The sequence below is a fragment of the Aspergillus clavatus genome, genomic scaffold (assembly GCF_000002715.2).
Source record: "Aspergillus clavatus NRRL 1 1099423829794 genomic scaffold, whole genome shotgun sequence".
Lineage (NCBI taxonomy): Eukaryota > Fungi > Ascomycota > Eurotiomycetes > Eurotiales > Aspergillaceae > Aspergillus > Aspergillus clavatus.
In genome coordinates, this window is record NW_001517105.1 from 199,335 (window position 1) to 224,026 (window position 24,692).

The 24,692-nt window shown below is 52.2% G+C and overlaps 10 protein-coding genes and 1 non-coding gene across 11 annotated transcripts, besides 8 other annotated features; 7 read left to right on the forward strand and 4 right to left on the reverse strand.

The window, feature by feature from the left end:
- Positions 1-955: 955 nt before the first annotated feature.
- ACLA_054060 (putative copper resistance protein Crd2) lies at positions 956-1,440 on the forward strand (the record flags this gene model as incomplete). The annotated part of the gene is made up of 3 exons (XM_001274785.1): positions 956-1,115; positions 1,187-1,282; positions 1,358-1,440. 3 exons carry the CDS (start codon positions 956-958, stop codon positions 1,438-1,440), a joined length of 339 nt encoding a protein of 112 aa, XP_001274786.1.
- A 394-nt stretch (positions 1,441-1,834) lies between these two features.
- On the forward strand, positions 1,835-1,920 carry ACLA_054070. The gene has a single exon. It is a non-coding gene; the product is annotated as a tRNA-Thr (tRNA).
- Positions 1,921-2,712: 792 nt separating this feature from the next.
- Positions 2,713-5,701, forward strand: ACLA_054080 (AP-2 complex subunit alpha; the record flags this gene model as incomplete). The annotated part of the gene is made up of 4 exons (XM_001274786.1): positions 2,713-3,164; positions 3,226-3,560; positions 3,612-5,530; positions 5,591-5,701. 4 exons carry the CDS (start codon positions 2,713-2,715, stop codon positions 5,699-5,701), a joined length of 2,817 nt encoding a protein of 938 aa, XP_001274787.1.
- Positions 5,702-5,973: 272 nt separating this feature from the next.
- On the reverse strand, positions 5,974-6,774 carry ACLA_054090 (YggS family pyridoxal phosphate enzyme; the record flags this gene model as incomplete). The annotated part of the gene is made up of 1 exon (XM_001274787.1): positions 5,974-6,774. One exon carries the CDS (start codon positions 6,772-6,774, stop codon positions 5,974-5,976), a length of 801 nt encoding a protein of 266 aa, XP_001274788.1.
- Positions 6,775-7,408: 634 nt separating this feature from the next.
- Positions 7,409-7,441: a microsatellite.
- Positions 7,409-7,442: a microsatellite.
- A 25-nt stretch (positions 7,443-7,467) lies between these two features.
- Positions 7,468-7,506: a microsatellite.
- Positions 7,468-7,507: a microsatellite.
- A 684-nt stretch (positions 7,508-8,191) lies between these two features.
- Positions 8,192-8,222: a microsatellite.
- Positions 8,223-8,929: 707 nt separating this feature from the next.
- ACLA_054100 (uncharacterized protein) lies at positions 8,930-9,223 on the forward strand (the record flags this gene model as incomplete). The annotated part of the gene is made up of 1 exon (XM_001274788.1): positions 8,930-9,223. The coding sequence occupies one exon, from the start codon at positions 8,930-8,932 to the stop codon at positions 9,221-9,223; it is 294 nt and encodes a 97-aa protein (XP_001274789.1).
- A 1,118-nt stretch (positions 9,224-10,341) lies between these two features.
- Positions 10,342-13,419, forward strand: ACLA_054110 (histone deacetylase hosB; the record flags this gene model as incomplete). The annotated part of the gene is made up of 1 exon (XM_001274789.1): positions 10,342-13,419. One exon carries the CDS (start codon positions 10,342-10,344, stop codon positions 13,417-13,419), a length of 3,078 nt encoding a protein of 1,025 aa, XP_001274790.1.
- A 31-nt stretch (positions 13,420-13,450) lies between these two features.
- Positions 13,451-13,470: a microsatellite.
- Positions 13,471-13,993: 523 nt separating this feature from the next.
- On the forward strand, positions 13,994-14,932 carry ACLA_054120 (AN1-type zinc finger protein; the record flags this gene model as incomplete). Its single annotated transcript, XM_001274790.1, has 1 exon — positions 13,994-14,932. One exon carries the CDS (start codon positions 13,994-13,996, stop codon positions 14,930-14,932), a length of 939 nt encoding a protein of 312 aa, XP_001274791.1.
- Positions 14,227-14,251: a microsatellite.
- Positions 14,227-14,252: a microsatellite.
- A 233-nt stretch (positions 14,933-15,165) lies between the features above and the next one.
- ACLA_054130 (thymidylate synthase) lies at positions 15,166-16,164 on the reverse strand (the record flags this gene model as incomplete). Its single annotated transcript, XM_001274791.1, has 1 exon — positions 15,166-16,164. The coding sequence occupies one exon, from the start codon at positions 16,162-16,164 to the stop codon at positions 15,166-15,168; it is 999 nt and encodes a 332-aa protein (XP_001274792.1).
- Positions 16,165-16,441: 277 nt separating this feature from the next.
- On the reverse strand, positions 16,442-18,083 carry ACLA_054140 (tRNA-ribosyltransferase family protein; the record flags this gene model as incomplete). The annotated part of the gene is made up of 8 exons (XM_001274792.1): positions 16,442-16,628; positions 16,686-16,873; positions 16,927-17,004; positions 17,057-17,114; positions 17,168-17,488; positions 17,548-17,631; positions 17,686-17,936; positions 18,009-18,083. 8 exons carry the CDS (start codon positions 18,081-18,083, stop codon positions 16,442-16,444), a joined length of 1,242 nt encoding a protein of 413 aa, XP_001274793.1.
- Positions 18,084-19,312: 1,229 nt separating this feature from the next.
- Positions 19,313-21,309, forward strand: ACLA_054150 (putative MFS transporter; the record flags this gene model as incomplete). The annotated part of the gene is made up of 9 exons (XM_001274793.1): positions 19,313-19,378; positions 19,435-19,570; positions 19,620-19,695; positions 19,750-19,831; positions 19,887-19,989; positions 20,069-20,472; positions 20,527-20,696; positions 20,767-21,197; positions 21,254-21,309. The coding sequence occupies 9 exons, from the start codon at positions 19,313-19,315 to the stop codon at positions 21,307-21,309; spliced, it is 1,524 nt and encodes a 507-aa protein (XP_001274794.1).
- Positions 21,310-22,350: 1,041 nt separating this feature from the next.
- Positions 22,351-23,038, reverse strand: ACLA_054160 (uncharacterized protein; the record flags this gene model as incomplete). Its single annotated transcript, XM_001274794.1, has 3 exons — positions 22,351-22,541; positions 22,792-22,851; positions 22,975-23,038. 3 exons carry the CDS (start codon positions 23,036-23,038, stop codon positions 22,351-22,353), a joined length of 315 nt encoding a protein of 104 aa, XP_001274795.1.
- Between the last annotated feature and the right edge of the window lie 1,654 nt (positions 23,039-24,692).

Sequence of the window (24,692 nt, forward strand, 5' to 3'; positions counted from 1 at the left end):
TAGAATTGATTCATTCGAGCATTCAACAACAATTGAGCGTTTCTGTCCAACGTTTGTGGCCTTGACCGACCAGAGGGCGAGAGTTAGGGCTTGGTAGTCAGCTCTATGTGGCGTACAGGGACCAGTGCCAGACCGTAGAAAAGCTTTGATTGATAGTAACCCAATCATATCATTTGATATCAAGGGACTCTGATTACATTCACCACGTTGCAAGACAACCCATAGTCCTCCAATGGGTCGAATGCGATTACCTATCCAACAGGTGTAGGGCTGTAGGCACATTGTGTGACCGAGACAAAGAGTCGTCCAACGAATAAGAGCCAACGCAATTCAACATCCATTAGAATCAAATCCCAAGGCCGGATAGTACCAAATACTGCGATGGTATCGAATCAGAGCGCAGCGAAAGTAATCAGCCACTGCAAAGTCTGCAGGTGATTGACAAGCATGCAAAATCAACACTTCATTACATATAGTTTCCTCTGCATTGGAAGAATCCATCCTCCCGTCTGGACTATCGCCGCTGCACCCCAGATTTTACAGCCAATAAGAGACGTCAGAATTGTCGCCGGCTGGGCTGGCTGAGTCACGGCCTACTTTACTCAAGCCAATCAGCGATTGGGTATTGCTAATCTTGCAACGACCAGGTTGCATGTCGACGAGTCGTATCAAATGTATCAGGCAATGACTAGGAGATATAAATACTGCTTGATATCTGCATGTCGATGATACTTGTCTCTACCATCATCTTCATCCTGTCTTAATCAAGCATATACTTAGACTCGTGCATCGATCATCTCTGGATCCTTCCTTCCTTCCGTTCTCCATCATCCTTCCCGCTTCGGTTACGTCATAGTTGACTTTTCTTCAAAAGAGCATCAATCTCAAAGTTCTTTCAACACCACCAACATTCACCAAAACCTTTTCCAGGCAACTGTTCAAAAACATACACAAGATGACTCACACTCCTCTGTCCTGCTGCAAGACCTCCGGCGAGGGAAGCTGCGTCTGCGCTGCCCAGGCCAAGTGCTCCTGCGGCAAAGAGAGCGCCCTCCACTGCAGCTGCAACAAGGCCTCGACCGAAAACACCGTCTCCGGCGCTCGCTGCTCATGCCGTAAGTGCCGGACCCGGGGAAACCCATCTCCTCACAAACGCGGGCACAGCAACTAACGTATTCGCCAATAGGAGCCCGTCCCGCTGGCCAGTGTACCTGCGAGCGCGCCACGACCGAGAACCACGCCGTGACGGGCGAAGCTTGTCCCTGCGGCAAGAGACCTTCCTGTAGGTGATCCGATCCTGAGATAAGCTTTTCTGGCTACGGAAGGCAATTTTGACTGATCTGTTTGGTTTTTCTAGCTTCCTGCACGTGCGAGAAGGCGGCCGCTGTTGATGCGGTGGCTGAGAGCTTCGAGACTGATTTCACGACTCAGCATGCTTGATTTTTATGGTCCACTGGGCCTCTTGCATTCGATGGGCTTTTTATGATTCGGGTTCGGGGTTTCTGGTGTTTGGGTTGATTGTCTGCTTCGTCTCGTGTATTTTGGTTTGAGGACTTGGGGAGGGCATTGCTGGTTTGGTACCTGGCGGCATGGCTTTCCAGGAGATCGTGATGACTCCTATGCTATCGATAATATAATTTAAGTACGACTTTGATCATAATCTGCTCATTAGTATGCGTGCGATTCGTAATATTGAATTATCCTGAGTTCTTTGGCTTCAAATCTTCCTTTTCACCGTCAACCGTCAATCAAAGCAGAAGCCTCCCAACGAATATAGTTTCATCTGGGGGCGGCGAAGCTCATATAGGCAATCACGCTTATATAATACACACATGCACCTATGGCTCAGTGGTAGAGCATTCCACTTGTATCTGCAATTTGGTAATGGAAAGGTCCGCGGTTCGATCCCGCGTGGGTGCAGTCAGATGCTTGACCCAAAGGTTAAATTAATTTTGTTTCTTTTCTGTTTTTGCTTCACCAATCTTGAGTTCGTAGTTTCCCTTTTTTTTCATAACACCGATGACCATAGCCGTAGAATGCGAGTAAACGGAGCTTCCACCTACCTGTTCAATGGGAGAAATCACTGATCTGAAAAGAAGGATGTGAAAAGACCAGATGGTTGATCAAAGATGCACCGCCTCATCGCAACAACATTGTTCCTTGGATCGTGCCAGTGGGTCAGATCGGCGGCGGAAGTGGCTTAATCAACACGGAGAAACGGTTGCTCTGCTCCCTGAAGCAGGCCAGACCACATGGAACTCCTATCTTGGGCTCTGAACGCTTGGCTTTGGAACAATTCTATGGGTCACATTTCAGGTCCTGTTCTGTTGATGCACTTTATTTGAGTCTATTCATCGGTCTCCGCGTCTCCCCGCTGCTGTCTGTCCTCTACGAACTTTTTCCCCTATCGCCCTCGCCCCCCTCCGCATTCTTCCACGTTGACAGAGCTTCATCGCATCGAGCCTACGCCATGTTCAATGCGATCTGAGAAAAGCCACCTAGAACACGACGAGACCAGCGAACGCCAGAACCGGGATATGTCTATCTGACACCATCCGATTGAGCGAGTCCCACCCCCCTCCGACGCGGATACCTGGCGCATTCAACTAGAGGAAACGCCCATCCGAAAATATCAGGCGGCGTTTTTGCAAAAAGTCAGCTTTTGGTTACAGACGGACACACCGAATCCTATAAAATTCCACCACAGCCACCATGTCGTCAATGCGAGGCTTGGTCCAATTCATCGCGGATCTGCGCAATGCACGAGCGCGCGAACTCGAGGAGAAGCGGGTGAACAAGGAACTCGCCAACATCCGGCAGAAGTTCAAGGCCGGGAATCTCAACGGCTACCAAAAGAAGAAATATGTCTGCAAGCTGCTCTACATGTATATCCAGGGGTATGAGGTGGACTTTGGCCACCTGGAGGCCGTCAACCTGGTCTCCTCGACCAAGTACTCCGAGAAGCAGATTGGGTATCTGGCCGTAACGCTGTTTCTGCACGAGCAGCATGAGCTGCTGCATTTGGTTGTGAACAGTATCCGGAAGGATCTGCTGGATCACAATGAGTTAAATAACTGTTTGGCGTTGCATGCCGTTGCCAACGTCGGTGGACGGGAAATGGGCGAGGCGTTGAGTATGGATGTTCATCGGTTGCTGATTTCCCCGTAAGTGTTTTGTGGTGCTCGTTGCTTTTTCTTCTAGGTGCAACAAATTAACCGGATCCAGCACGTCGAAAGCCTTTGTGAAGAAAAAGGCCGCCTTGACTCTCCTCCGATTGTACCGGAAACACCCTGGCATCGTACAGAATGAATGGGCAGAGCGGATGATTTCCTTGATGGATGACCCGGATATGGGTGTCACTCTTTCCGTCACTTCTCTCATCATGGCCTTGGCTCAAGACAGACCGGATGAATACAAAGGAAGCTATATCAAAGCCGCGCAACGGCTGAAACGAATTGTCGTTGACAATGAAGTCGCGCCTGATTACCTCTACTACCGCGTTCCATGCCCTTGGATCCAGGTCAAAATGCTGCGCTTACTCCAATACTACCCGCCCTCTGGTAAGGATTCCATCCGCAATGTTCCTGTTCCCTCTAGCTGACCTGTCCCAGAGGACAGTCATGTTCGGGAGATTATCCGAGCGTCCTTGCAGCAGATCATGACTACAGCCATGGACACGGCCAAGAATGTGCAACAGAATAATGCTCAGAATGCGATCTTGTTCGAAGCCATTAACCTCCTTATCCACCTCGACACAGAACACAACCTCATGGTGCAAATCTCGGCTCGTTTGGGCAAATACATTCAATCCCGAGAGACCAACGTCCGCTATCTTGGTCTGGAAGCGATGACGCATTTCGCAGCTCGGGCAGAGACGCTGGACCCTATCAAGAAGCATCAAAATATTATCCTTGGCTCACTTCGAGACCGAGACATCAGTGTGCGGCGTAAAGGTTTGGACCTGATCTACAGCATGTGCGACACCACAAACGCAGCACCGATTGTGAACGAGCTTTTGCGATACCTCCAAACCGCAGACTATGCCATTCGAGAAGAAATGGTCCTAAAGGTTGCAATTTTGACGGAGAAGTATGCCGCTGATGCTCAGTGGTACATCGACATGACATTGAAACTGCTGTCTCTGGCGGGTGACCATGTCAACGAGGAAGTATGGCAGCGCGTCATTCAAATTGTGACCAACAATGAAGAACTACAGGCATATGCTGCGCATACGTTGCTTGGCTACTTGAAGACCGACTGCCATGAAAGCTTGGTGAAGATCGGTTGTTACGTGCTTGGAGAATTTGGTCATCTGATCGCCGACAATGAAGGCTCTAGTCCCATTGAACAGTTCATGGCCCTGCAGGGCAAGATGGTCACCAGCAACGACAACACACGTGCCATGATCTTATCCTCGTTCGTCAAGTTTGTCAATCTCTTCCCGGAAATCAAGCCGCAGCTGTTGCACATCTTCCGTCTCTATAGCCATTCTCCGGATACTGAATTGCAGCAGCGCGCATTCGAGTACTTGACTCTGGCGACGCTTCCCACGGACGATCTTCTCAGGACGGTGTGCGACGAGATGCCGCCCTTCTCCGAGCGAGCCTCGATCCTTCTGTCTCGGCTTCATCAGAAGACGGCGGGCACCACCGAGAAGAAGACCTGGGTCGTGGGCGGCAAGGACGCCAATGCGGACAAGAAGGAGGTTCTCATGGCTCAACATACCGGGCTCAAGCGCACGTTCACGACCATCGTCAATGGCACCAAGACGGGAGCGAACGGTGCTGCGGCAGCATCCAACGCATCTGGCGATCTGGCCGGACTGGACCTCAGCGCGCCACCTGCTGCGGCACCCAACATGGCAAGTGCAGCGCATCTTTCGCCAGATTGGGAGCCTGGGTATAATCGGTTGTACTTCTCGGATGAAGGCGTGCTCTTTGAAGATGCGCAGATCCAGGTTGGCTTGCGATCGGAGTTTCGTGGTCATATGGGAGTGGTGAAGATCTATATTAGCAACAAATCCTCTTACCCAATTGCGTCCTTGACGACCACGCTGGACAACCCCGCCGCACCGAATTTGAAGATCGACAGCAAGAATCTTCCCGAAACGTCGGTCGCCGCAGCCGGCCAGACACAGCAGACATTATTCTTCGGGGCTCACGGGCCATTCGCCGATGCGCCCACTATCCGGATCTCATACCTTGCAGGTGCCCTGCAGGCCTATACCCTGCAGCTCCCGGTCCTTATGCACCGCTATATGGAACCATCGACCCTCTCGGCCGAGGAATTCTTCAAGCGATGGAGGCAGATTGGTGGGGCGCCGCTGGAGGCGCAGCGCACCTTCGGAGTTACAGGCAAGGTCAAGAATGTCACTGAGGCGTTCACACGACGGGTGGTGGAAAGTTTCCACTGGAAGATCCTGGACAACGTGGATCCCAATCCACATAATATTGTCGGATGCGCTGTATACCAGTTCCAGGGCGGAAAGACGGGCTGTCTTCTTCGACTGGAGCCCAACTACGAGAGAAAGGTAGGCTGGAACAGATCGACCCCTGCCATATATCATATATGCTAACTCTTTTATTTGTAGATGTACCGGGTCACTATTCGAGCGACGCAAGAAGCCGTGCCACAGGCACTTACCAAGCAGATGGAGCAGAAACTGGCGCAGGGAGCAACGGATATGTACGGTTTGCGATGAACTGGAGAGAGCTTCTATACGATGGCCCCTATGATCAATCTAATAATATCCCCGGTTCGGGAGGACTCGTGAAAGCGAGATCCACCTCTGTAATTATTGATACTATCACACAAAGTATATATTGTGCATGCCGCAATCCAATAACTTTTTTTCGAATAGTAATTAAGCTGATACAACAAACACCTCTGGTGCAACGCCCAAGTAATCATCCAATGCAAGTCGTCAATCGTCACACTTTTTTTTTTACCCCCTTTCCTCTCGTGGATGGATAGTTATAGGATCCTCGCCTCCGACTTGGGCGGCCTATGCCCGAAGATAGTCGTGCCAACACGCACCTGGTCACTCCCCAGGGCAATCGCACCCTCAAAGTCCTCCGACATGCCCATACTCAACTCCAGCTCGGCCTCGGGCCCCTGCAGCCCCAGCTCCCGCACAATCCGATCCCTCGTCTCACGCAGACACACAAAATCCTCATTCTCATTCTCCGGCGTCGTCGCCTTCGACCGCGCAATGGCCCCGATGGTCATGACCCCCTGCAGCCGCAGCCGCGGACACTTCTCGCGGACGAAGCGCGCCAGCGCCACCGCCGCCGCCGGCTCCACCCCGGCCTTATTCTCCTCGCCGGACGTGTTCACCTGCACGAAGACACGCAGGCGGTCGTCCGCATCCGTGGCTCGCACCTCCGCGGCCCGCTCCCCCCACCCCTTGTCCAGCAGGGAGGCCTTCTTCTCGGAATCGACGCTCTCGACGGCCCAGAGGCCGCGCACGTCGCGGGCTAGCGCAACGCACTTGTTCGACTGCAGGCCGCCGATGAAGTGCCAGCGGATCGTGGGGGGCAGCAGCTTGGATTTCTCGGTGAGTTCCTGGAGGTAGTTCTCGCCGAAGTGGGAGTGGTTTGTTGGCGGGTTGTGCAGGGCGAGGATGTCGGCGGCAGTCTTGAGTTTGGAGACGGCGACGAGGCGGACGGGGTGTGTTGGGGCGCGGTGGGCGGTGCTGGCGGCGGTGGTGATGCGGGAGGTTACAGAGGAGAGGTTGGAGAGGAGCGTGGCGGTTCGAGAGGGGGAGGCGGGCATGATTGCTTGGTGTTGTTGTAGTTGGTGGTGTTGGTCTTGGGACGTCATTGATGTGTTGGAGGATGGGGTGGTATTGTGGTCGAACTATATCATTTGGCAGTGCTTGTGATAATGATTGTTATATCAAGTGGTGTAGAGGCTTTGCTGGTGGTGGTCGGAGGACTCCGTAGTTCATCCTGTTGGTTTTTTGACCTTAGTGACTCGGAGGTGAGGGCGATTACTGGATTGGGATTAGTGGCTCTTCATGACGAGATCTTATCATGGAGAACTGATATCAGTGCCTCTCTTCACAGCAGGACTCGAACAATTGATTCAACCACTGCAAGCACAGAGAAAGCGTCAATGCCATAGCCTGATAGAGCCTGCGTCCTTTTGTTGTCTACAAATGCTCTGGTGGAATTCATGCCTTATTGCCTCAGTCATTATACATGACACTAAGCCAGAATCGAATCCACGTGATCCTGTGAGATCGGCGTTGAGGATTTCCGAACCAATCAGAAGACAGCTGTGCAACTATAAGAGCTAAGCCCAATGCAGCTAGCCCCATCTCGTTGAGGGAAACGAAACAAAACGACGCTATTCCGTTTCCGGTCAAAAGTCTGCAGGGTCCAGAAGAATCGGAGATTGATGACTGATCAATCAATCAATCAATCAATCAATCAATCAATGGTCTCTCATCAACGATCCCTCATGTCATCATCATCATCATCATCATCATCATCATCATCATCATTCCTGAGGATGACTACTGTGTGAAGTGCTCATTCATTCTTCCAGAAGGCGCAGGTCCCGCCAGAGGACAATCGGAGTCCCGGATGATACCTTGTCAGTGGCTTAGGACAGATTGCAACGACAAGGATCCATCATCTGGGATACTGATCTCCCGCTGAAACCCACCACCAGATGGAATCGAGGGAATCCATACAATCTCCGGGGCTCAGATCCTTTCCTTATTAATGCTCAACAGATTGAGACCTGAAACAGAATGACAGAACACAAATGTCTATGGCTCTGTGTGTGCCTATGTGCTGAAAGCCAAGACAACCACAGCGCACTTGAACCACAGGCACAAGTGTGGGCTGAAAGTCCCATGTGAGCGCCTCGACCACAGAACGAAGGAACCTAGAATTGAGATGAAGAGACCCTCAGCATCTTCTTGGGTGTCAGTCCATAAGAAATAGGGCCAAGAAGAATAACGTAGGCGCCTAAATTCAAGCGCCCACCGGAAGGTCTGACATTGCCTCTGGATGGCGATTGGACTGCAGGAAGTGTTCATCCTTGTGAGAGAAATATTAATAGACACAAAAGCCACCATCTTGTGAAGGAATTGGATCAAAGAGTAAGATGGTAAATTGAATAGGGAAATATTAGCAGAGAGAAATAGAGTCCATGACCCTTTCAAAATACCGTCAAATACCTTCGTCTTCTTCTTCTTCTTCCTCTTCTTCACGACTTTCCTGCGCCTCTCATTCTACTTCAACGTAGGTACGTTGACGTCAATCAACATTCTCTTGTGGTCATCATCGTCGTCGAGATCATCAAATCACCTACATCACTCACTTCCTATCATTGTGATAGTTTCCTTTCCTTTTCTCTTCGTCATTACTACTCTTGTTTTTTTTTTCTTTCTTTCTTTTCTCGTGGAAGTTGCAGGCTGGATTCTGCTTAACTGCTCCTCCTTCCCGGGTCATTTTTACTCTTGACACACACACACTCCTCCCCCACAACTAAGACATACCTATACGCTTGATTGACTCTTTGACTGCGTCAAAGACCTTGTGTGTTCCCTTTTCACCTGGAGTATCAATCAGATATATTGTTCCGGAACCACTGCCGCAGACAAAGAAAGCACCCAGTCTTACAGTGTACTTCTATCGAAAACTCATCGCAACCATAACACTGAAATACATTGACCCATCGCCTCAAAACAACAGCCAGACAAGTTTTATAGCTTGAATCCCCTTTAAAAAATATTCAAGGAACACACTTGTCATTTGTCGTCGAATTGGTATCCAACCCGTCAGATTTTTATACTTCATCCGGAGGTCCGCGGAAAGAGGATCCATTACTATAACGTCCTCCCTTGCGCCTTTGTATACTATCGCTTGGAGAGAAACACCGAAACCGTACACGCACTTACAATCGCTGAATCATCATGTGTCGCCAATACTATACTTTCTATACGTGGTGCCAGTGCGAAGTGGACGCAGGTCAGAACCTCTGCGTCGCTTTCAAGCGAAACGACTGTGAGGGCCTCAGCATCGAGACGGTGCATATGCACTGTTTCTGCAATCATCATGCGAGCAAAGGATTCAAGTCAGAAAAGAAGTCAAAGAAACCGAAGCGCTCGTCTGCGGGCAGCTCAGCAGGCTTCTCACTAGAGGAAAAGTCGTCGACGACATCAAGGAAATGGTACCAATTCCGTGGTCTGCGATCGCGAACGTTCTAAACCTGAATCCCTGTCCTTACATGGCGAACCTCTTTTTCTCTTGATTTGTGTCTTATGTGATCATGTTCATGCTTTATGACTTTGGGACCGGTGTTTCTTGGAGCCCAGAAGGGATAGCCTTGGGGAGTTCTTTCAGACGGCAGGATTGGCGTTTTCTCGGATTTGATGATGGCAAGGCCTTATTCTTCCCCCCCTGGATTTCGGTAGAGCAGAAATATCAGAGTGGATAGAAATGTAAATGTCGAGATCTTCATTGATTGATTGTTCCACAATGACTGTATCATTACGACCGATCAGCATATGACCAGGCAATCACTTCCAACGAAAATGAAAATAAAAACTATGGTTGATACAGTCTTTGTTGGCCCAAAAACTATCCAATTATTGGGACCACTCGTTGCCTTTATCATCGAGTCAAATGTGTCTCTGATGTCTGAACTCGAACAAAGCGACGATGCCGAAGAATGAGTGGAGGGAGGAGAAACACTGCCAAAGGGATCAAAACGACGACGGCTCGTTTTTTCTCCTTGTTTCGCTCGCTGCTCTCTTCTCCCTTCGACCATCGGTCAATCCGATGCTACTTTTCTTTCTCTGGCTGTTTTCCATCGCGTTTGTCTAACAAGAAAGGATATATATGTTCGATCTGTCCTATTCACACGCTGGTTAACTCAAATGCCACATCTATCGCTGTCATGGACCCCTCCTCTGTACGCGACGAGCCCAATGCGCCTTTCACTGCATCACCGTCCTCTACGCCCAATGCAAACCATCTATCCAATGATCTGAACCATCTCTCGATTGCTTCTGTGTCCGCGACTCCTCTCTCAACATCTCCTCCAGCCATTCCCTCCCCTTCGCTATTATCACCACTTCACGTCCCGCCACGTTCTTCTGTTGATCAAGCCCATTCTGCGCCCCGACGTACTCCAAGCTCGGGTTCTTTGAAGGAGGAAAGAGATGGCCGACGCGGCTCTTCGGCAAGCCTGAAGAAGCGCTCATCGATCGCCTCACTACGGTCTTCGCGCAACAGCGGAGGGACCTCCCCTCGCCCCAGCTTATCGCGACGCTCGTCGTCCTCCAACTTTGCGACCTCCCCCACCACTTCGACGACGAACACAATGTCGTCAAAGAAGCCCTTAGAGCAAACCACACCCACCGCATCTTCCATGGCGGCGGAGTTCTTTCAGCAGGAAATGAATATACACCAGTCGGAAGATCTCAAGGCCAAGACTATAGTTGTTGTTCATGACGCCTGCTACGGCCATCGTTTTTCGCGACCACGAACCTCTAAAACTGCCCTGAGCTATATTGTCGAACGCCCGGAAAGGATCCAAGCCTGCGTGCTCGGCGTGTCTGCAGCATATGTCCATATGGCCTGTCGACACGCTGGGAAACGGTTCGCGCCTCATCCTGATCTTGATCCTCATCAGCTCCCTGTGCCGCCTTTCCAGATCCGCAAGACATCGCGAACTCTTCCTCTCAGCTCTGCAGCTGTGACCCATGTGCATGGGACGAAGTGGATGGAAGACCTGAAAACCATGTGCGACGCAGCAGAGTCACGTCTTGCGTTGAACGGGAAGGAGTTGGTTCGGCCACGCAGTTCAGGAAAAGACAGTGACTCGACAAAGAAAGCCCCGCTCAACGATGGCGATCTATATCTGTGCGCTGAATCGTTGAATGCCTTTGAAGGTGCGCTCGGCGGAGTCTGCGAAGGTATCGACGCCGTGTTCAGTCCTGGTGCGACACAAAGAGCGTTTGTTTGCATTCGTCCCCCAGGCCATCATTGTTCTGTCGCCCAGCCATCCGGATTTTGCTGGATCAATAACGTCCACGTGGGCATCACTTATGCTGCCATGACGCACGGCTTGACCCATGCTGCCATCTTGGATTTTGACCTCCACCATGGCGACGGCTCGCAGGACATTGCGTGGGAGCAGAACCAGAAAGCATTGTCGGCAGTCTGGAATGCGGCCAACCACAAGAAAACCAGGATCGGCTATTTCAGCTTGCATGACATCAACTCGTTTCCCTGTGAGGGTGGTGATCCGGAGAAAGTGCGTAACGCGAGTGTCTGTATTGACAAGGCGCACGGGCAGTCGATCTGGAATGTTCATCTGGAGACGTGGAAGGATGAAGCGGAGTTCTGGGAAATCTACGGATCTAAGTATACGTTGATACTGGAAAAGGCACGCGCATTTCTGCGACTCCATACGGAACGCCTACTTCAGGCCCCCCATGACACGCCACCCAAAGCCGCAATCTTTATCTCCGCAGGGTTTGATGCTAGCGAATGGGAGGGATCCGGTATGCAGAGACATCAAGTGAACGTTCCAACCGAGTTCTACGCCAAGTTCACTGCTGATGTTGTTCGGATGGCGGAGGAGGAGGGTCTGGGAGTGGATGGGCGCGTTATCAGTGTTCTTGAAGGAGGCTATAGTAACCGCGCGTTGACCAGTGGAGTTCTCAGTCACCTGGCCGGTCTGGGAGATAAAACAACCATGCTGGCCGATGTTAACGGTACACAACAGGCGGGCCTGGCGTACGAGATGTTTGACCGTCTGCATATCGCGGAACACGCTTCAACAGAAACTAGGCGCACGCTGTCTGATGTCGAATACGATACTGAGTGGTGGGCATCAACCGCGCTTGAGGATTTGGAGGCGCTTGTCTATGCACCTGCTCCCCACGTTTCCAAGTCGAAGTCAGCTCCTACTTATTTTGCGCCCACGCGGTCCTTCACGGCTAAAGTTGTCCCCTCCTCCCGTGATCGAAGATCGAGTGGCTCCCAGACGAGCTTGGATGCCATACCATTACCAGAGATACCCTGGACTACCGCAGCGCACGAGCTGTCCAAGATACTCATCCCCAGCCACCGGCAAGTTTCAAGTTATCGTCCAGAAGAGCTTAATGCTGAAGCCTCACGCCTACGGCGGGAACGTCACACGGCTGCAGTCGCTGCTCAAAAGCCCGGCAACGTACCAGGAGCGGCAACAGCGCCGGAAGCAAGTCGGATGCAACTCCGCACTCGCAAGCCCAAAACCTCTCTTCCCAGTTCCCCACAGGTGGAAACACCGAAGAAGCAGGTCATGAAGAGCAATCGAAGGACCACTATCGACCCTGCTAGTGATCTTCCAGGCTCATCCACTGACCGTTCGCCTATTATTAAGACCACTCGCAGAAAGAGCGCAACCTCAACGCCGGTCGCTTCTGGAAAGGTTGTTGCAATCGAGACTGCTCAAGGGCAGCCCGGAGCTTTAACCACGATAAGCGATAGATCCGCGATGTCGGAAGTGGACGCGAAGAACCGGCCTTTAGTATCCAGCGGCAGCCGCCGACCTAGCACGTCTCGTGTAACCACGCCCAAGCTCTCTGAGAGCAATGTGCCTCCAGTGCCTCCATTACCTCCAGCGACGTCCGTGCCATCTACTGTCACACGTGACTCCCTAGGCGACGAACTGCGAACACTTCTGGATGATGGAAAAATGACCACTGCGCAAGATGGTGAAACAAAGCGTGCAGATGTAGATGACTTGACCGCTGGCGTCAAAAAACTGAGCATCAAGTTGAAGGTACCGACACCGGAGGAGCACGCTGCTCGCGAGAAAGAGAGGAAAGCAGCCGAGGACCGCAAGAGACGTACGTCCAAGGGAACAACTTCCAGACCTCGACTGCCCAAAAAGGCTTCGAGTGCCGTCGCGGGCTCACAGACATCTGTTGCAAAACAAACCTCTCGACCATCATCCAGTCGCGGCACTCAACAGGCACCCGACTTCAATCGATCGACTCAGAGCGCACCGATCGATATCATCAAGCAGGAAAGTGAGGAGATGCTGCATGAAGATCCCATTGCATCATCGCCTGATCCCCTCGTGGAACCTGGAATGCCGCAGCTGAATAATGTCACTATCCAACGGCCTCGCTGGGAAAGGTCAGTTTCGGCTTCTGCTTTAGCTCCAGAGTCTTCCTCTGTGCCGGTAACCTCGCCTACCATGGCGCAAGAATCCATTCCTGTCCAATCTAAGGTATACGCGCCACCGACTACCGCAGGCCAGACGATGAAAGGCTTCCCTGTGTTCACCGCGAGCGGGCCGATTCCATTTGCGGCAGCAGGTCTTGATAATAGCAACCAGGAAAATTGGGCGTCACCTTCTCAGGACCATTCTTCTCAGCCTGATTCTGATCATTACCCCAATTAGGGCCTTTTACCTGAGAACAATTGGTCTTTAGTTTTTTTTTTTTTTTTTTTTCCCTTTCTGTCTTCCATTCGACCCAGACAGTGTTTTATTTCTTTTTCAATTGTTTGGTTTTCTTGTGTTTGAATATACCCCCTGAGCTGTATTTACTTCGTTCAGCCTTGGCAAGGTTGCTATTGTCCTGTTTCTGCTTGTGACTGAGAATGTTATCCGATTTGCGAAATCAATTCTCTGAAATATAACCTTCTACGTAGCTTCATACATTCATATCGTGTGTACCTCGGCCCATACGAACAACATCGTTATCTCCGAGATCCAAATCAGATAATCAGCGCCACAGCCACACTTAACACTTTAGCCTTCTTCTCCGCGTGACTGCGCCTCTCCGGCTGAGTCATCTGTCTACTATCTTCGGCCTCCGCACGTTGCCAGCGGCTTCTAGCGCCATCTCTTGGAGTCCTATTATTCATCCTTCTCTTGCGCTTCAGATAATACCCAACTGTTCTCTTCGTTCTGCGGTTGAGCCGGTCGACTTTTCTCTCCTTCTATATCGCATTTCCACAAACCCACACTCACAATGTCACCCATCGGCGTCTCCAGGGGACGCACGTCCAGCGAGACCCTCGATTCCTTCACCCAAATGGCCGATAAGGACCTGGAGTCGATCGGCCGCCACTGCCAATACGAATACTGCCACCAACTCGACTTCCTCCCGTTCCGCTGCGAGTCGTGCCGGGGCACATACTGCCTCGACCACCGCACCGAGACAGCCCACCACTGCCCGAAAGAAGGCGAATGGGCGCGCCGCCGCAACAACAACAACAACAACAACAACACATCCACAACCACCGGTCCTCCCACGCAGAAACCCACCATCTACAACACAGAGCAGTGCGCACACGTCGCCTGCAAAACCCTCATCAACACCATGAAAGACCCCGCCGTGCGCTGCCCAAACTGCAACCGCCAGTATTGTCTCAAGCACCGCCTGCGCGAGGAGCACGAGTGTGCGAAGATTGCGCCGCTGGGCGCGCGAGCTGGCGGGCAGGGCGCGAACTCCGCGGAGACGATCCGGTCGATGTTTGCGCGCGTGCGCACGTGGGGGAAGGAGAAGGGCGCGGCGGGGGCGGCGCGGCCGAAGAGTGGTGCTGCGGCGCGGGTCTCGGAGCTGAATGCGCTGAAGAAGGCGGCGAAGGGGGACGCCGGGGTGCCTGTGGAGAAACGGCTGTATGTGCATGTGGTGGGGACGGCGGAGACGCAGAAGGCGGAGCCGCCGAGGGGGGAGTTCTGGTTTGATTCGAGGTGGAAGGTTGGGCGCGTGCTGGACGATGCGGCGAAGCGGTTGCGCGTGGAGAATGTGAATAACCGGGCGGGTGAGGAGGAGCGGCTGCGCATCTTCCACTTGGAGTCTGGGGAGTTTTTGGAGTTCGCGGAGACAATTGGCGCGGGGAAGGTGAAGCAGGGGCATACTCTTGTTCTGCTGAGAGGAGCCGGTGTGATGCTGGGCAAGTCGTGAACATTGCTTGCGTCGGTCTGCTTGCATAGTCTGCCATTTTCATTGTTGCATATTTCAGGAACATCATATACCACCATCACCAGCCTGTTAGTTCTTTTTTGTTATATTCCAGCAAGCGCATCTGAGTATATACTGCTGCATAGTCATGAATTCTTCGTGTCCTCTATCCCTCATCAAGCTATACAAACGAACACTGGTATCAATAATATTAAACACAAAATTTAGAATCAAAATCAAACGCTCATGTTCATCTTGATGGCTTTATGGGGCTGGTACCCGATAACCTCAAACTCCTCCTCCTTCCAGCCATCCACAACCCCACTGCCCCGATCATCACGCTTGATCCGCAGTTCCGGAAACTCCGTGGGCTCCCGCTTCAGCTGCTCCTCCAGCGCATCGACATGATCCAGATACACATGCGCATCCCCCATAGTATGGATCAGGGTGCCGGGATTCAGATCCGTCGCATGGGCCAAGATATGCGTCAGCAGCGCATACGACGCGATGTTAAACGGCACACCCAGCCCCATATCACATGATCGCTGGTACAGCAAACACGACAGACTGCCCTTCCGGTCCAAGCCATCGGGATACGAGACATAGAACTGCGCAAACATATGGCACGGCGGCAGCGCCATCTTCTTCAGATCCGCCGGGTTCCACGCACTCATGATGATCCTGCGGTCGAAGGGCGTGTCCTTCAACTTGCGCACGACCTCCGCGAGCTGGTCGACGCCTTGGCCCGCATAATCCGTCTTCGCGTCGACATACTCCGCCCCGAAATGCCGCCACTGGAATCCGTACACGGGGCCCAGGTCGCCGACCTCGCGGTGGCCCAGCCCGACTTTATCCAGGAACTCGCGGCTGCCGTTGCCGTCCCAGATCTTGACGCCCGCCTCGGAGAGCGGCAGTGACGACGTGCATCCGGAAATGAACCAGAGGAGCTCGGCGAGGACGGCGCGCAGGAAGACGCGCTTGGTGGTGAGGAGGGGTAGGACCGGGATGCGGTCGGCGGTGGACGTGGCGCCCGGTTTGGAGAGCGAGAAGCGGAGTTGCGGTGGTGCGAAGATCGAGCGGGTGCCTGTGCCGGTGCGGTCGGGGCGATGCTCGCCCTCGGCGAGGATCGTGCGGATGAGGTTTAGGTATTGGTGTTCCTCATGGGTGGGGTTGTGAGGAGCCGGAGAGCCAGACTGGCTGGGCGTGTCCTGTGGTGTGACTGCTGCAGGCGACATATTCGAGGGGCACTTTCACTTTGCTTCTGTTCAATGCTGGTAGAGAGATGAGATGTTGGAGAACTTGTTGCGGATGACTCTTTGATGGAGTGGGACGCGTGAACGCGACGCGCCACGCGATCACGTGAAGATAAGAAAGCCGCCAGGCGGCAATTACGGAGTAAATGCCAGACTCGGAAGAATTGTTCTTCGTTTGATGGACGGGAAATATTTACAATGTTTCCAGCCATGATAGCCAGTTCTAATAATAAGTGTGCTATATTCTATATGCGAAAGTCTAGTCAGCCAGCAAGTCAACTCCAACACCACGTAGCGCATTGACGGCCCATTCCGGAAATTTCGTCTTGTCGCCGTAGAGATTGTCGAAGAACTCGCGCAGGAACGCTGGGTATCGATCCTCGAGAATGGCTTGACGAGCTGCACCCATCAAGGACAATTGGTAGTGAACATTGTGAATGGTGAGGCTGTGGTAGTATTAGCACGTTGACCCCGGCACACATACACATAATCGCAAAACTCACAGATGGGCTCCCACGGTCTCTTTGGCGGCCAGGTGATGCAGATAGGCCCTGGTGATTCCGAGACCACCCTGTTCTCTGGGACGACAAGAGGAGCATGTACATCCTTCCTGGATGGGCCCAAAGTCTTCGGCAAAGGCCTTGTTGCGGAGGTTCAGGGTGCCCGAAGGGACAACCGCATTTCCAAATCGCTGCACACGTATTAGTCCTGAAGCGCATTTTACAAAAAGTTCAATCCACTCACTGCTGTTCTTGTGGGCCATACGCAATCGAACATGTCTGCGCCGAGAGCAACGGCCACAACCAGATCCTCCGGATACCCCTGAGGAAAGTCAGCAAATCGGAACGCTCAGGGAAGGAGCGAAATATCCTACCACTCCCATCACATATCTTGGTTTGTGCTCTGGGAGAAGTCCGGTGCACGTATCCACCCTGCTGCTTGTCAGCTGGATTGATCAACATCAAACACCTTTCTGAAGACTTACACTTTGCAAAACTCTTCCTTCGCTTCGCCGCCAGATAGACCTCCAATGGCAATTCCAGGGGTATCTCGTGCCACCATCGCTTCACAGCACTGCTTCCGAAGCTCGAGATCCAGGCCGCCCTGTATGATGCAGAAAAGATTCTGTCTTTCCGGATATTTGTGCGCATCGATACACCGGTCCAGCCAACGTACGGAACGTTCCATAGCCTCGTGGATTCTGGCATGATCTGGCGAGGTTGTTGCAATCACGTCGTCTAGCTGCATGATGATATCGGAGCCGATGGAATTCTGTAGCGAGATGGAGTGTTCTGGGGTAAGGAGCCTGGACAAGCCGCAGTTAGAGGAACTGGACTGGAGCGCCGACAGGACGAGTAGACGCACATGGGAGTACCATCATGGGGGCTGAGGAAGCGAACACCCTCCTCGGTGACTTTCGCAAGCTTCAACAAAGAAACCATCTGAAAGCTATCGGCGCATGCGTCAGTAATAATGAGCAAGAAGAAGCAGCTAGTAACCCACCCGCCGCTATCTGTCAAAATATTCCGGTCCCATCCTTGCAGTTTATGTGCCCCGCCCACTGCATCGAGAACCTCCTGCCCCGGTTTCAATCCCAGATGGTATGTATTATTCAGGCAGAGCATACAGCCCGTTTGTTTCAGTTGGTCATAGGTAAGCCCCTTGAGAGACGCCTGCGTCGCAACCGGCATGAAGATGGGGAGAGGCACCGAGCCATGGGGAAGGGTGAGGGTGCTAGCGCGCGCTTTGGTGGTCTGTACGCGGGATTTTTGATCAGATATGCGCAAATTAATAACCGATAGAAGAGAGCATTATGGCAAGCATACTGAGCATTTCTTGTGTAAATCGAACTTCAAAGCAGACGGCATTGGTTTGCGCGGAGGGGTAGCTTCGGTCGACATGTTTGCGATCTGGGGCTTGCGCCGAACTGCTGGAAGACAGAAGAAGGTTGAGAAAACGCGGTCGGCTGCTTGTCTGGATTGGCTATGGTAGAATGACTTCCTCCAGAACAAAGCCAAACCTGTCATGGGGGAGAACAAGGGCAGCAGTCGACGCACAACAGCCGCGAAACAGAACAAAATCGCGATTTCATTATCGATAGATAAAGATGCGCGCTAACCCGATATGGCAGGGGTTCGTACTTCTCCTCGTGGCCAATCAGAGAAGAGGGTTCTCTTGGCGGTTCTCATCATAACAAAAACCATCGATCTACCCAATGCTGACTTTTGGCCTTGAATGGTCTGTGAAAAAGCGGTTTCAACTGGATGGAGGCGCATTTGCCATCATAGCTACGGGAATCAGGGTCCTGGCGATTTCGTGTCTCTAGTCTGGCTGATAACTCTAAGCACCGGCTGCTATTGCATCCCGACATAAAAAGCACTACGCCCAGCAACTGCTCTTGAGAAAACAAACCACATGAAGACCAGAAGACTTTTTTTTTGCTTTAGAAGAGGTAAAATCAGCTTGATTCTAAATCGGAATTACAGTAAATCCAGATTATAGATGACTCTCTGACCGATAATACCAGATGTGGCGGCCTCGGCGTGTGGAAGCTTAACACCGATAAACACAAGCTTCACGAGATTGCATCTACATCTGAACCTTCTTATGGATAGATTCAGATCAATATCAAAGCAAGTGGAGAATTATTGAACGGTAATACCCATCGTTGCTTGGTGAGTTGAAGTCCGTCCGTCTGGCGTCTGCAGGTTTCCCTTGTACAACTCTTGGGTGTCCTTTTATGTATCTGTCTTCTCAGCGAGCTCGTTCAGCCCCAAACATGCCGATCTACTGCCTCTTTCGTCGAGGAGCAGCCAATCATCCCTCTGCCATTCTAGAGCCATCTGATTCTTCTACAGAGTAGGTAGATAGCCAGGTGGCTAGTCCAGGTGATTGGTGAGAACCAGAAAGCGTCGGAAGTTCGCCGATATCGCGGAGGCACCATCTCCCCAACGGGGTTACCCCAGTTCCACAGCTCGCTTACTTCTGCGGGGAGGTGACTAGAGAGTATCTAGGGGTTCGCGCCAGACGCCAGCACCAGGCCTATAAATCTTCATCCGGAAGACAGGGGTCTTGATTGTCGAGTCTTCTTCATTTGCTTATGAGCTGACTGCTGATCGTCTCCCAGAACATGAGTGAGCCAGAAAAAGCCATTGCTGGCGTTGAGCCTGCTCGGGATCTTGAGCTCGCCTCTGATGTATGTATAAACCAACCCCGGATGATGAAACAAGTCATGCTGAGATAACCCACCAGGTCTTTAACGAGCACAATTCCCATGACCCAGAGCTTGCCGCTCGCGAGAAAGCACTGGTCTGGAAACAGGACCTGCGCATCGTCCCGTTATGTGCAGCAATCTATTTGCTTTGCTATCTAGATCGATCCAACATTGGTAAGGAGGGATCTAGCAGGAGGAAAAGGATGTCTACTAATGGGCGCAGGAAATGCGAAAATCCTCAACCAGGATACGCACCATGATCTACTATCAGAGACCAAAATGACATCGTACCAATACACGTATGTTTGTGTGTCGGAATGTCTCCACCAGATCCATGCATTGACCCAAGCCAGGATTGCGCTCATGGTCTTTCTGATCGCATACGCGCTCTTCGAAGTTCCCTCGAACTATCTCCTGAAGAAACTCAGACCAAGCGTATGCCACTCATGTCTCCCCGCCGGCACTCAAGGCAATACTAAGCTTTCTGCAGAGATGGATTGCATTTCTCATGCTCTCCTGGGGCGCATGCACCATGGGCCTAGGCGGAGCACACACCTACGCCCAAGTCACCGGCATCCGATTCTTGCTCGGAGGTACGGTCAGAAACCAGGCCTTCATCCATTGAATATCCCCCCCCCCCCCAACCCAACCCAACGCTAACACCCACCCCAGTAATGGAAGCCGGCCTGTTCCCCGGTTTAGTCTACTACCTCACCTTCTGGTACCGCCACTCAGAGCGCTCCATGCGCGTCGCCCTGATCCTTGCCTCGGCCACCCTCGCCGGCGCCTTTGGCGGCGCCATCGCGTACGGCGTCGGCCACATGAACCAGGTCCAGGGGCTGTCCGCCTGGCGGTGGCTCTTCATCATCGAGGGCGCGCCCTCGTGCGCCTCCGCATTCCTGGTCTGGTTCCTCCTCCCGGACTACCCCGAATCAGCCCGCTGGCTGAGCCCAGAGGAGAAGGAGCTCGCCGCGCAGCGCCTCCGCACCGAGGGCTCGAAAGGCGAGGCGAAAGCCATGAGCTGGGGCGACGCAAAGGCCGTGCTGACGGACTGGCGGCTCTACGCGCATTATGCGGTTTGTTCCCCATTCACGGTATTGGCTCTCCAGGGCTGGCTAACGATACGCAAGGTCTACTTCGGCATCTCGGCCCCGTTCTCCAGTCTCTCTCTCTTCACCCCGGCCATCACCAGCGGGCTCGGATACACCAACCTGCGCGCGCAGCTCATGACCGTGCCCCCCTGGGCGGTAGCCTACGTCGTGACCACGGCCGCCGCCTGGTCCGCCGACCATTTTAACAGGTACTGGACCCTTCCCGCTCGAGCCCCACGATCAAATCTCACAGGCAAAGCTGACCTCGGGCTATCGCAGTCGCGGCCTCCACTCCGCGCTTTTCTCCTTCATCGGCGCCATGGGCTTCCTGGCCTCCGCCGTCCTCCCCCCGGACGCATACCTGGTATCTACATATTCTCCTCTCACTGTTCTATACAAGACTAACCTCCCCAACCAGCACCGCTACGGCTGCCTTATCGTCGCCACCAGCGGTTCCTTTGCCTGCATCCCCCCGCTTCTCGGCTGGCTGTCCTCGAACCTCGGCTCCACGGCGGGGACGGGGCTCGCGATTGCGCTGAACATTTCCGTCGGTGCGCCGGGCCAGATCGTCGGTGTGTGGATCTACAAGGTCAATGAAGCGAAGAAGGGGTATCCGACGGGCCACTGGACGAATGCGGGGCTGCTGCTGTTTGTTTGTGTGGGGTGCATTGCTCTCCGGGTGTATTATGGGTGGCTGAATCGCCGGGGTGGTCTGTATGCTTATTGAGAGGGGTATTGTAAGGTGAATTTCTTCTTTTTTTCGCAGGATATATCGGGAAGAAAAGAGAGGAGAAGAATACTACGGACGCCGTCAGTGACTAATCCGTTAGTTCAAAGGCATTGCCTGTACGGAGTACCTGGGTATGGAACTGCGATGTCTTTGGAAAGGGAGGTAGCCAGTTGACGGGACGGGAGGAAAAGGCACGTGCAACGCCGACGAAGCTTTCCCAGTTCCAAGTTTCCAGCCGGAGATTTAAGGTTAAGCTCCTGTCATAACATGGTGCAACCAGGGATACGGGTCACTGGAGCCCGGACTCCGTACTTTGCAAAGTACTGCAATTCTATATGACAACTGGCAAACTGGGGTTCAGAATGCCTGTGGAAATCCGACTGAAAGTGAATATGATTTGACCTGGAGATAAAAAGGTTTACTCAAAAGTAGAGCCACGAGCATCTAAGTATAAAAGAACTCTCTGCTTGCAGAGATGCAGTTGTCCAAGAGAAGGGGAGAGGGCAAAGATACATAGGAGATGACACAGCATCATTGAGAGAAAACATAGTCCAAATCAACGCAAAAGAAGTCGGAATCTGTCCGTCATAAAGTCTCTGTCGTCATAGTATCGTAACAAAGTCTTCATATCCAAATTTGCCTTGCAGAAATCCAAAACAAAAAAAGAAGAGAAAAAAAAAAATGGAAACAAAAGAAATGGTACAAACATGCGCACTTCAAACCAAAGCATGACACGGCCACAGCGTGCAACCGAGAGAGGATCGAGCAAGGCGTGGCTACTGGCGAGGGTTGAGGGTCTGAGAAGGGAGGATGTTCGGCCGGCAACTGGGAAACCTTGCGGATTCCTCCACCTTGGTCTACCACCCGATGTGCCATGTGCTTAAAGCAGACCCTTGCACAAAGAAGAATGTCGACAGCCGAGAGTGTTGTACATAACCTCTGCGGGAAACCCCAGGATTGGCATCGATTCGGAAGTGCGTCGTACGTGGTCATTTGGGGGGAAAAAGCGAGGAAACAAGGAACATCGTTCAACCCAGCAGCAACCCCGAACAAAAGACAGTGAGCAAGAGACGGAGAAAGTCACATATCCTCCCGCTGCCTGTCCTGCCTCAACCCCATCTATCCGCACCTTGCTACGACCACACCTGTCCCGGAAGACCGTTGAGGCTAGGTTGTGCTGGCTGTTGTTTGGGTTTTAGACGTCCCAGAGCTACTTCCGCAGCGTCATGTTTGGCGTTTTCCATGAACTGGCCATCGTACCAAAATCGTGCAGCGAATTCTTGCTTATGGATCGTAACAATGCTGGACCACGCCGTCCGACCTCCTGGATAGAGACATCAAAGCCGTTAGCACATGGTACAACCAGCAGTCACGGTCTAAAAGTCGGTGAAGAAATAGTTACTCCACCCTCCAGATGCCGAGACACACACACACAGTGGGCACCGTTCAAACTGACAAGATCTGCTTCCGAGAAAAGGAGCCAATTCACGAACAACGTAGCAAATTGCAAAAAGAAACTCGATCAAGCGCAGCATCTAGGGGAAATGAATGGGGGGAAGGAGACATGACAGTACCTCGACGATCGGAAAAGAGCGAGTAGACCGGGGGTGGAAGTTTTGCAGACCTGCAATGCTCTACACGAGGCCAAAGGAAGAAATTAGCCCCCGATCAATACAGTGAGTGATCCACGGTCATGGCGTTCAACCAGTTTGTCGACTTTCTTCAAGGAAAATCATTGTAAGGAGGGTGGGGCTTACCCTTAAGTTGCTCTTGCCAGTCGATCGTCCGACCATTGTTTCCTTGCGGGCTAGCCGATGACATGTTGATACGAATGGGTGTACTTGTTGGATAACACGGGGTTTTTTCGCAGGATTGGTCTCTAAACAACCAACACAACAAGGTTCACAGATGGATAGAAAGGGAGCAAAGGGTAAGGAATTCGCAAAGCTTTTAGAGAGGATCAAGAAAGAAAGAAAAACTCGAATGGGGGGAGAGTCAATCGACTGATATCAATCCCAGTTGAACCCCTCTAAGAACTTCTGCCCGAACAGGTACAATCAAAAAAAGGCCAAGGGAAGACGGGTCGTTCTGGAAGACAACGATGGAAAAGATGGGAGGATACTCAAGCAGCAGGATCAATTGAGCCGAAAAAGTTTCTTCTTTCCTTTGACAGCTCAATTCCTATTGTGATTTTTTTTTCTGTCTTCCCACTCAAATAACCCTGATGGATATGGGAAGCGGGGAGTCATATAAACTGTGGGCCATGCTTGACACCAAAGCAATTCTGCGCAAGCAGGACAGTTTTTTGGCGTAACAAACACGGAGCCTAACCATGAAACCTAACAGTCGGGCTTATGCATGTCGCTGTGGACAGGGCACAGCGTCAGCAAATTTCCACCTGCCCCCCACTATCCCTTATCCTCCACTCAAAGACCGCCAGTTGCATGGAGAACATGCGGATCATTTTGAGGCTGCAATGCTGGAACGGCCCGGCGCACGCCGACTGAGAATGCACCCTGAAGAAACGCCAAGTACCAAGGAAAAGGGGCCATGGAGCTCCACTCAGACCAGATCCATTCGATGACAAGGATCAGATGGCCACAGAAGCTGTGGTACAAGAGGGATGGTTGACCGGTTCCCGAGCAGTCGAACAACTCAGTCAGACCTTCCTCCATCTGTTTTCCTCCTCCCCTCTTCCCGCTTGATCCCTTTCGCTCCTTCCTTGACTTCGGATCCCACAAGACGGTTGCTTGCCATCGGGTATGAAGAGTCTAGCCGCCTCATGGACGCTTCTTAATGACGGAAGGAGAGGCCATTCTCTCATTTGGAAGCACCACAGGCAACAGAGAGGGGGTGAGATCTAGTTGCCCAAAAGCGGAGAGTGGCCCCATCAGGAACAAGAGCGACAAATTGAAGTCCGAATTCTCTTGCCATCAGCCAGTCAGGCCACTCGAAAGATCGAAAGCGGGCCTGAAGACCACAATGCCAGCTCATCGATGATTCAATGATGAAGTATGAGCCGAGGGTGGTCAAACACATTGTTCCTGCCAGCCCTGATTGATAGATGGCACAAACCGGGCCGCTCTGCATGAACAGTTGCCATCGGGATATGGGTTGCAGATAGGGGAGAAGGAAGACGACAGGGGTTGTTCGTTATCCCGGCAGGAACGCCTCGTTAAAAGTGAAGATGGCTCGCCACATCACAGACCGTTTCAGTAACAGTTTGCTTTGCCAACGAAGTGAGAAAGGAACCTATGGGGCCCGATTGACCCGATCCGTTTTCCAATGTGGGAGCATCATGATTCGTTGCTTTCCTTTGGCATCGTGTTGGGCATGCATACATACGTGCAGCATCATCACTATTATCACCTTGTTCCTTATTGCCGTCAACTACATCAATAAGCGACAAGCTTCCTGAGCCGAAGAGAGGTGGAAGGATGCAGCAAATCTCGAGAACCTGCATCAAACATGAGGT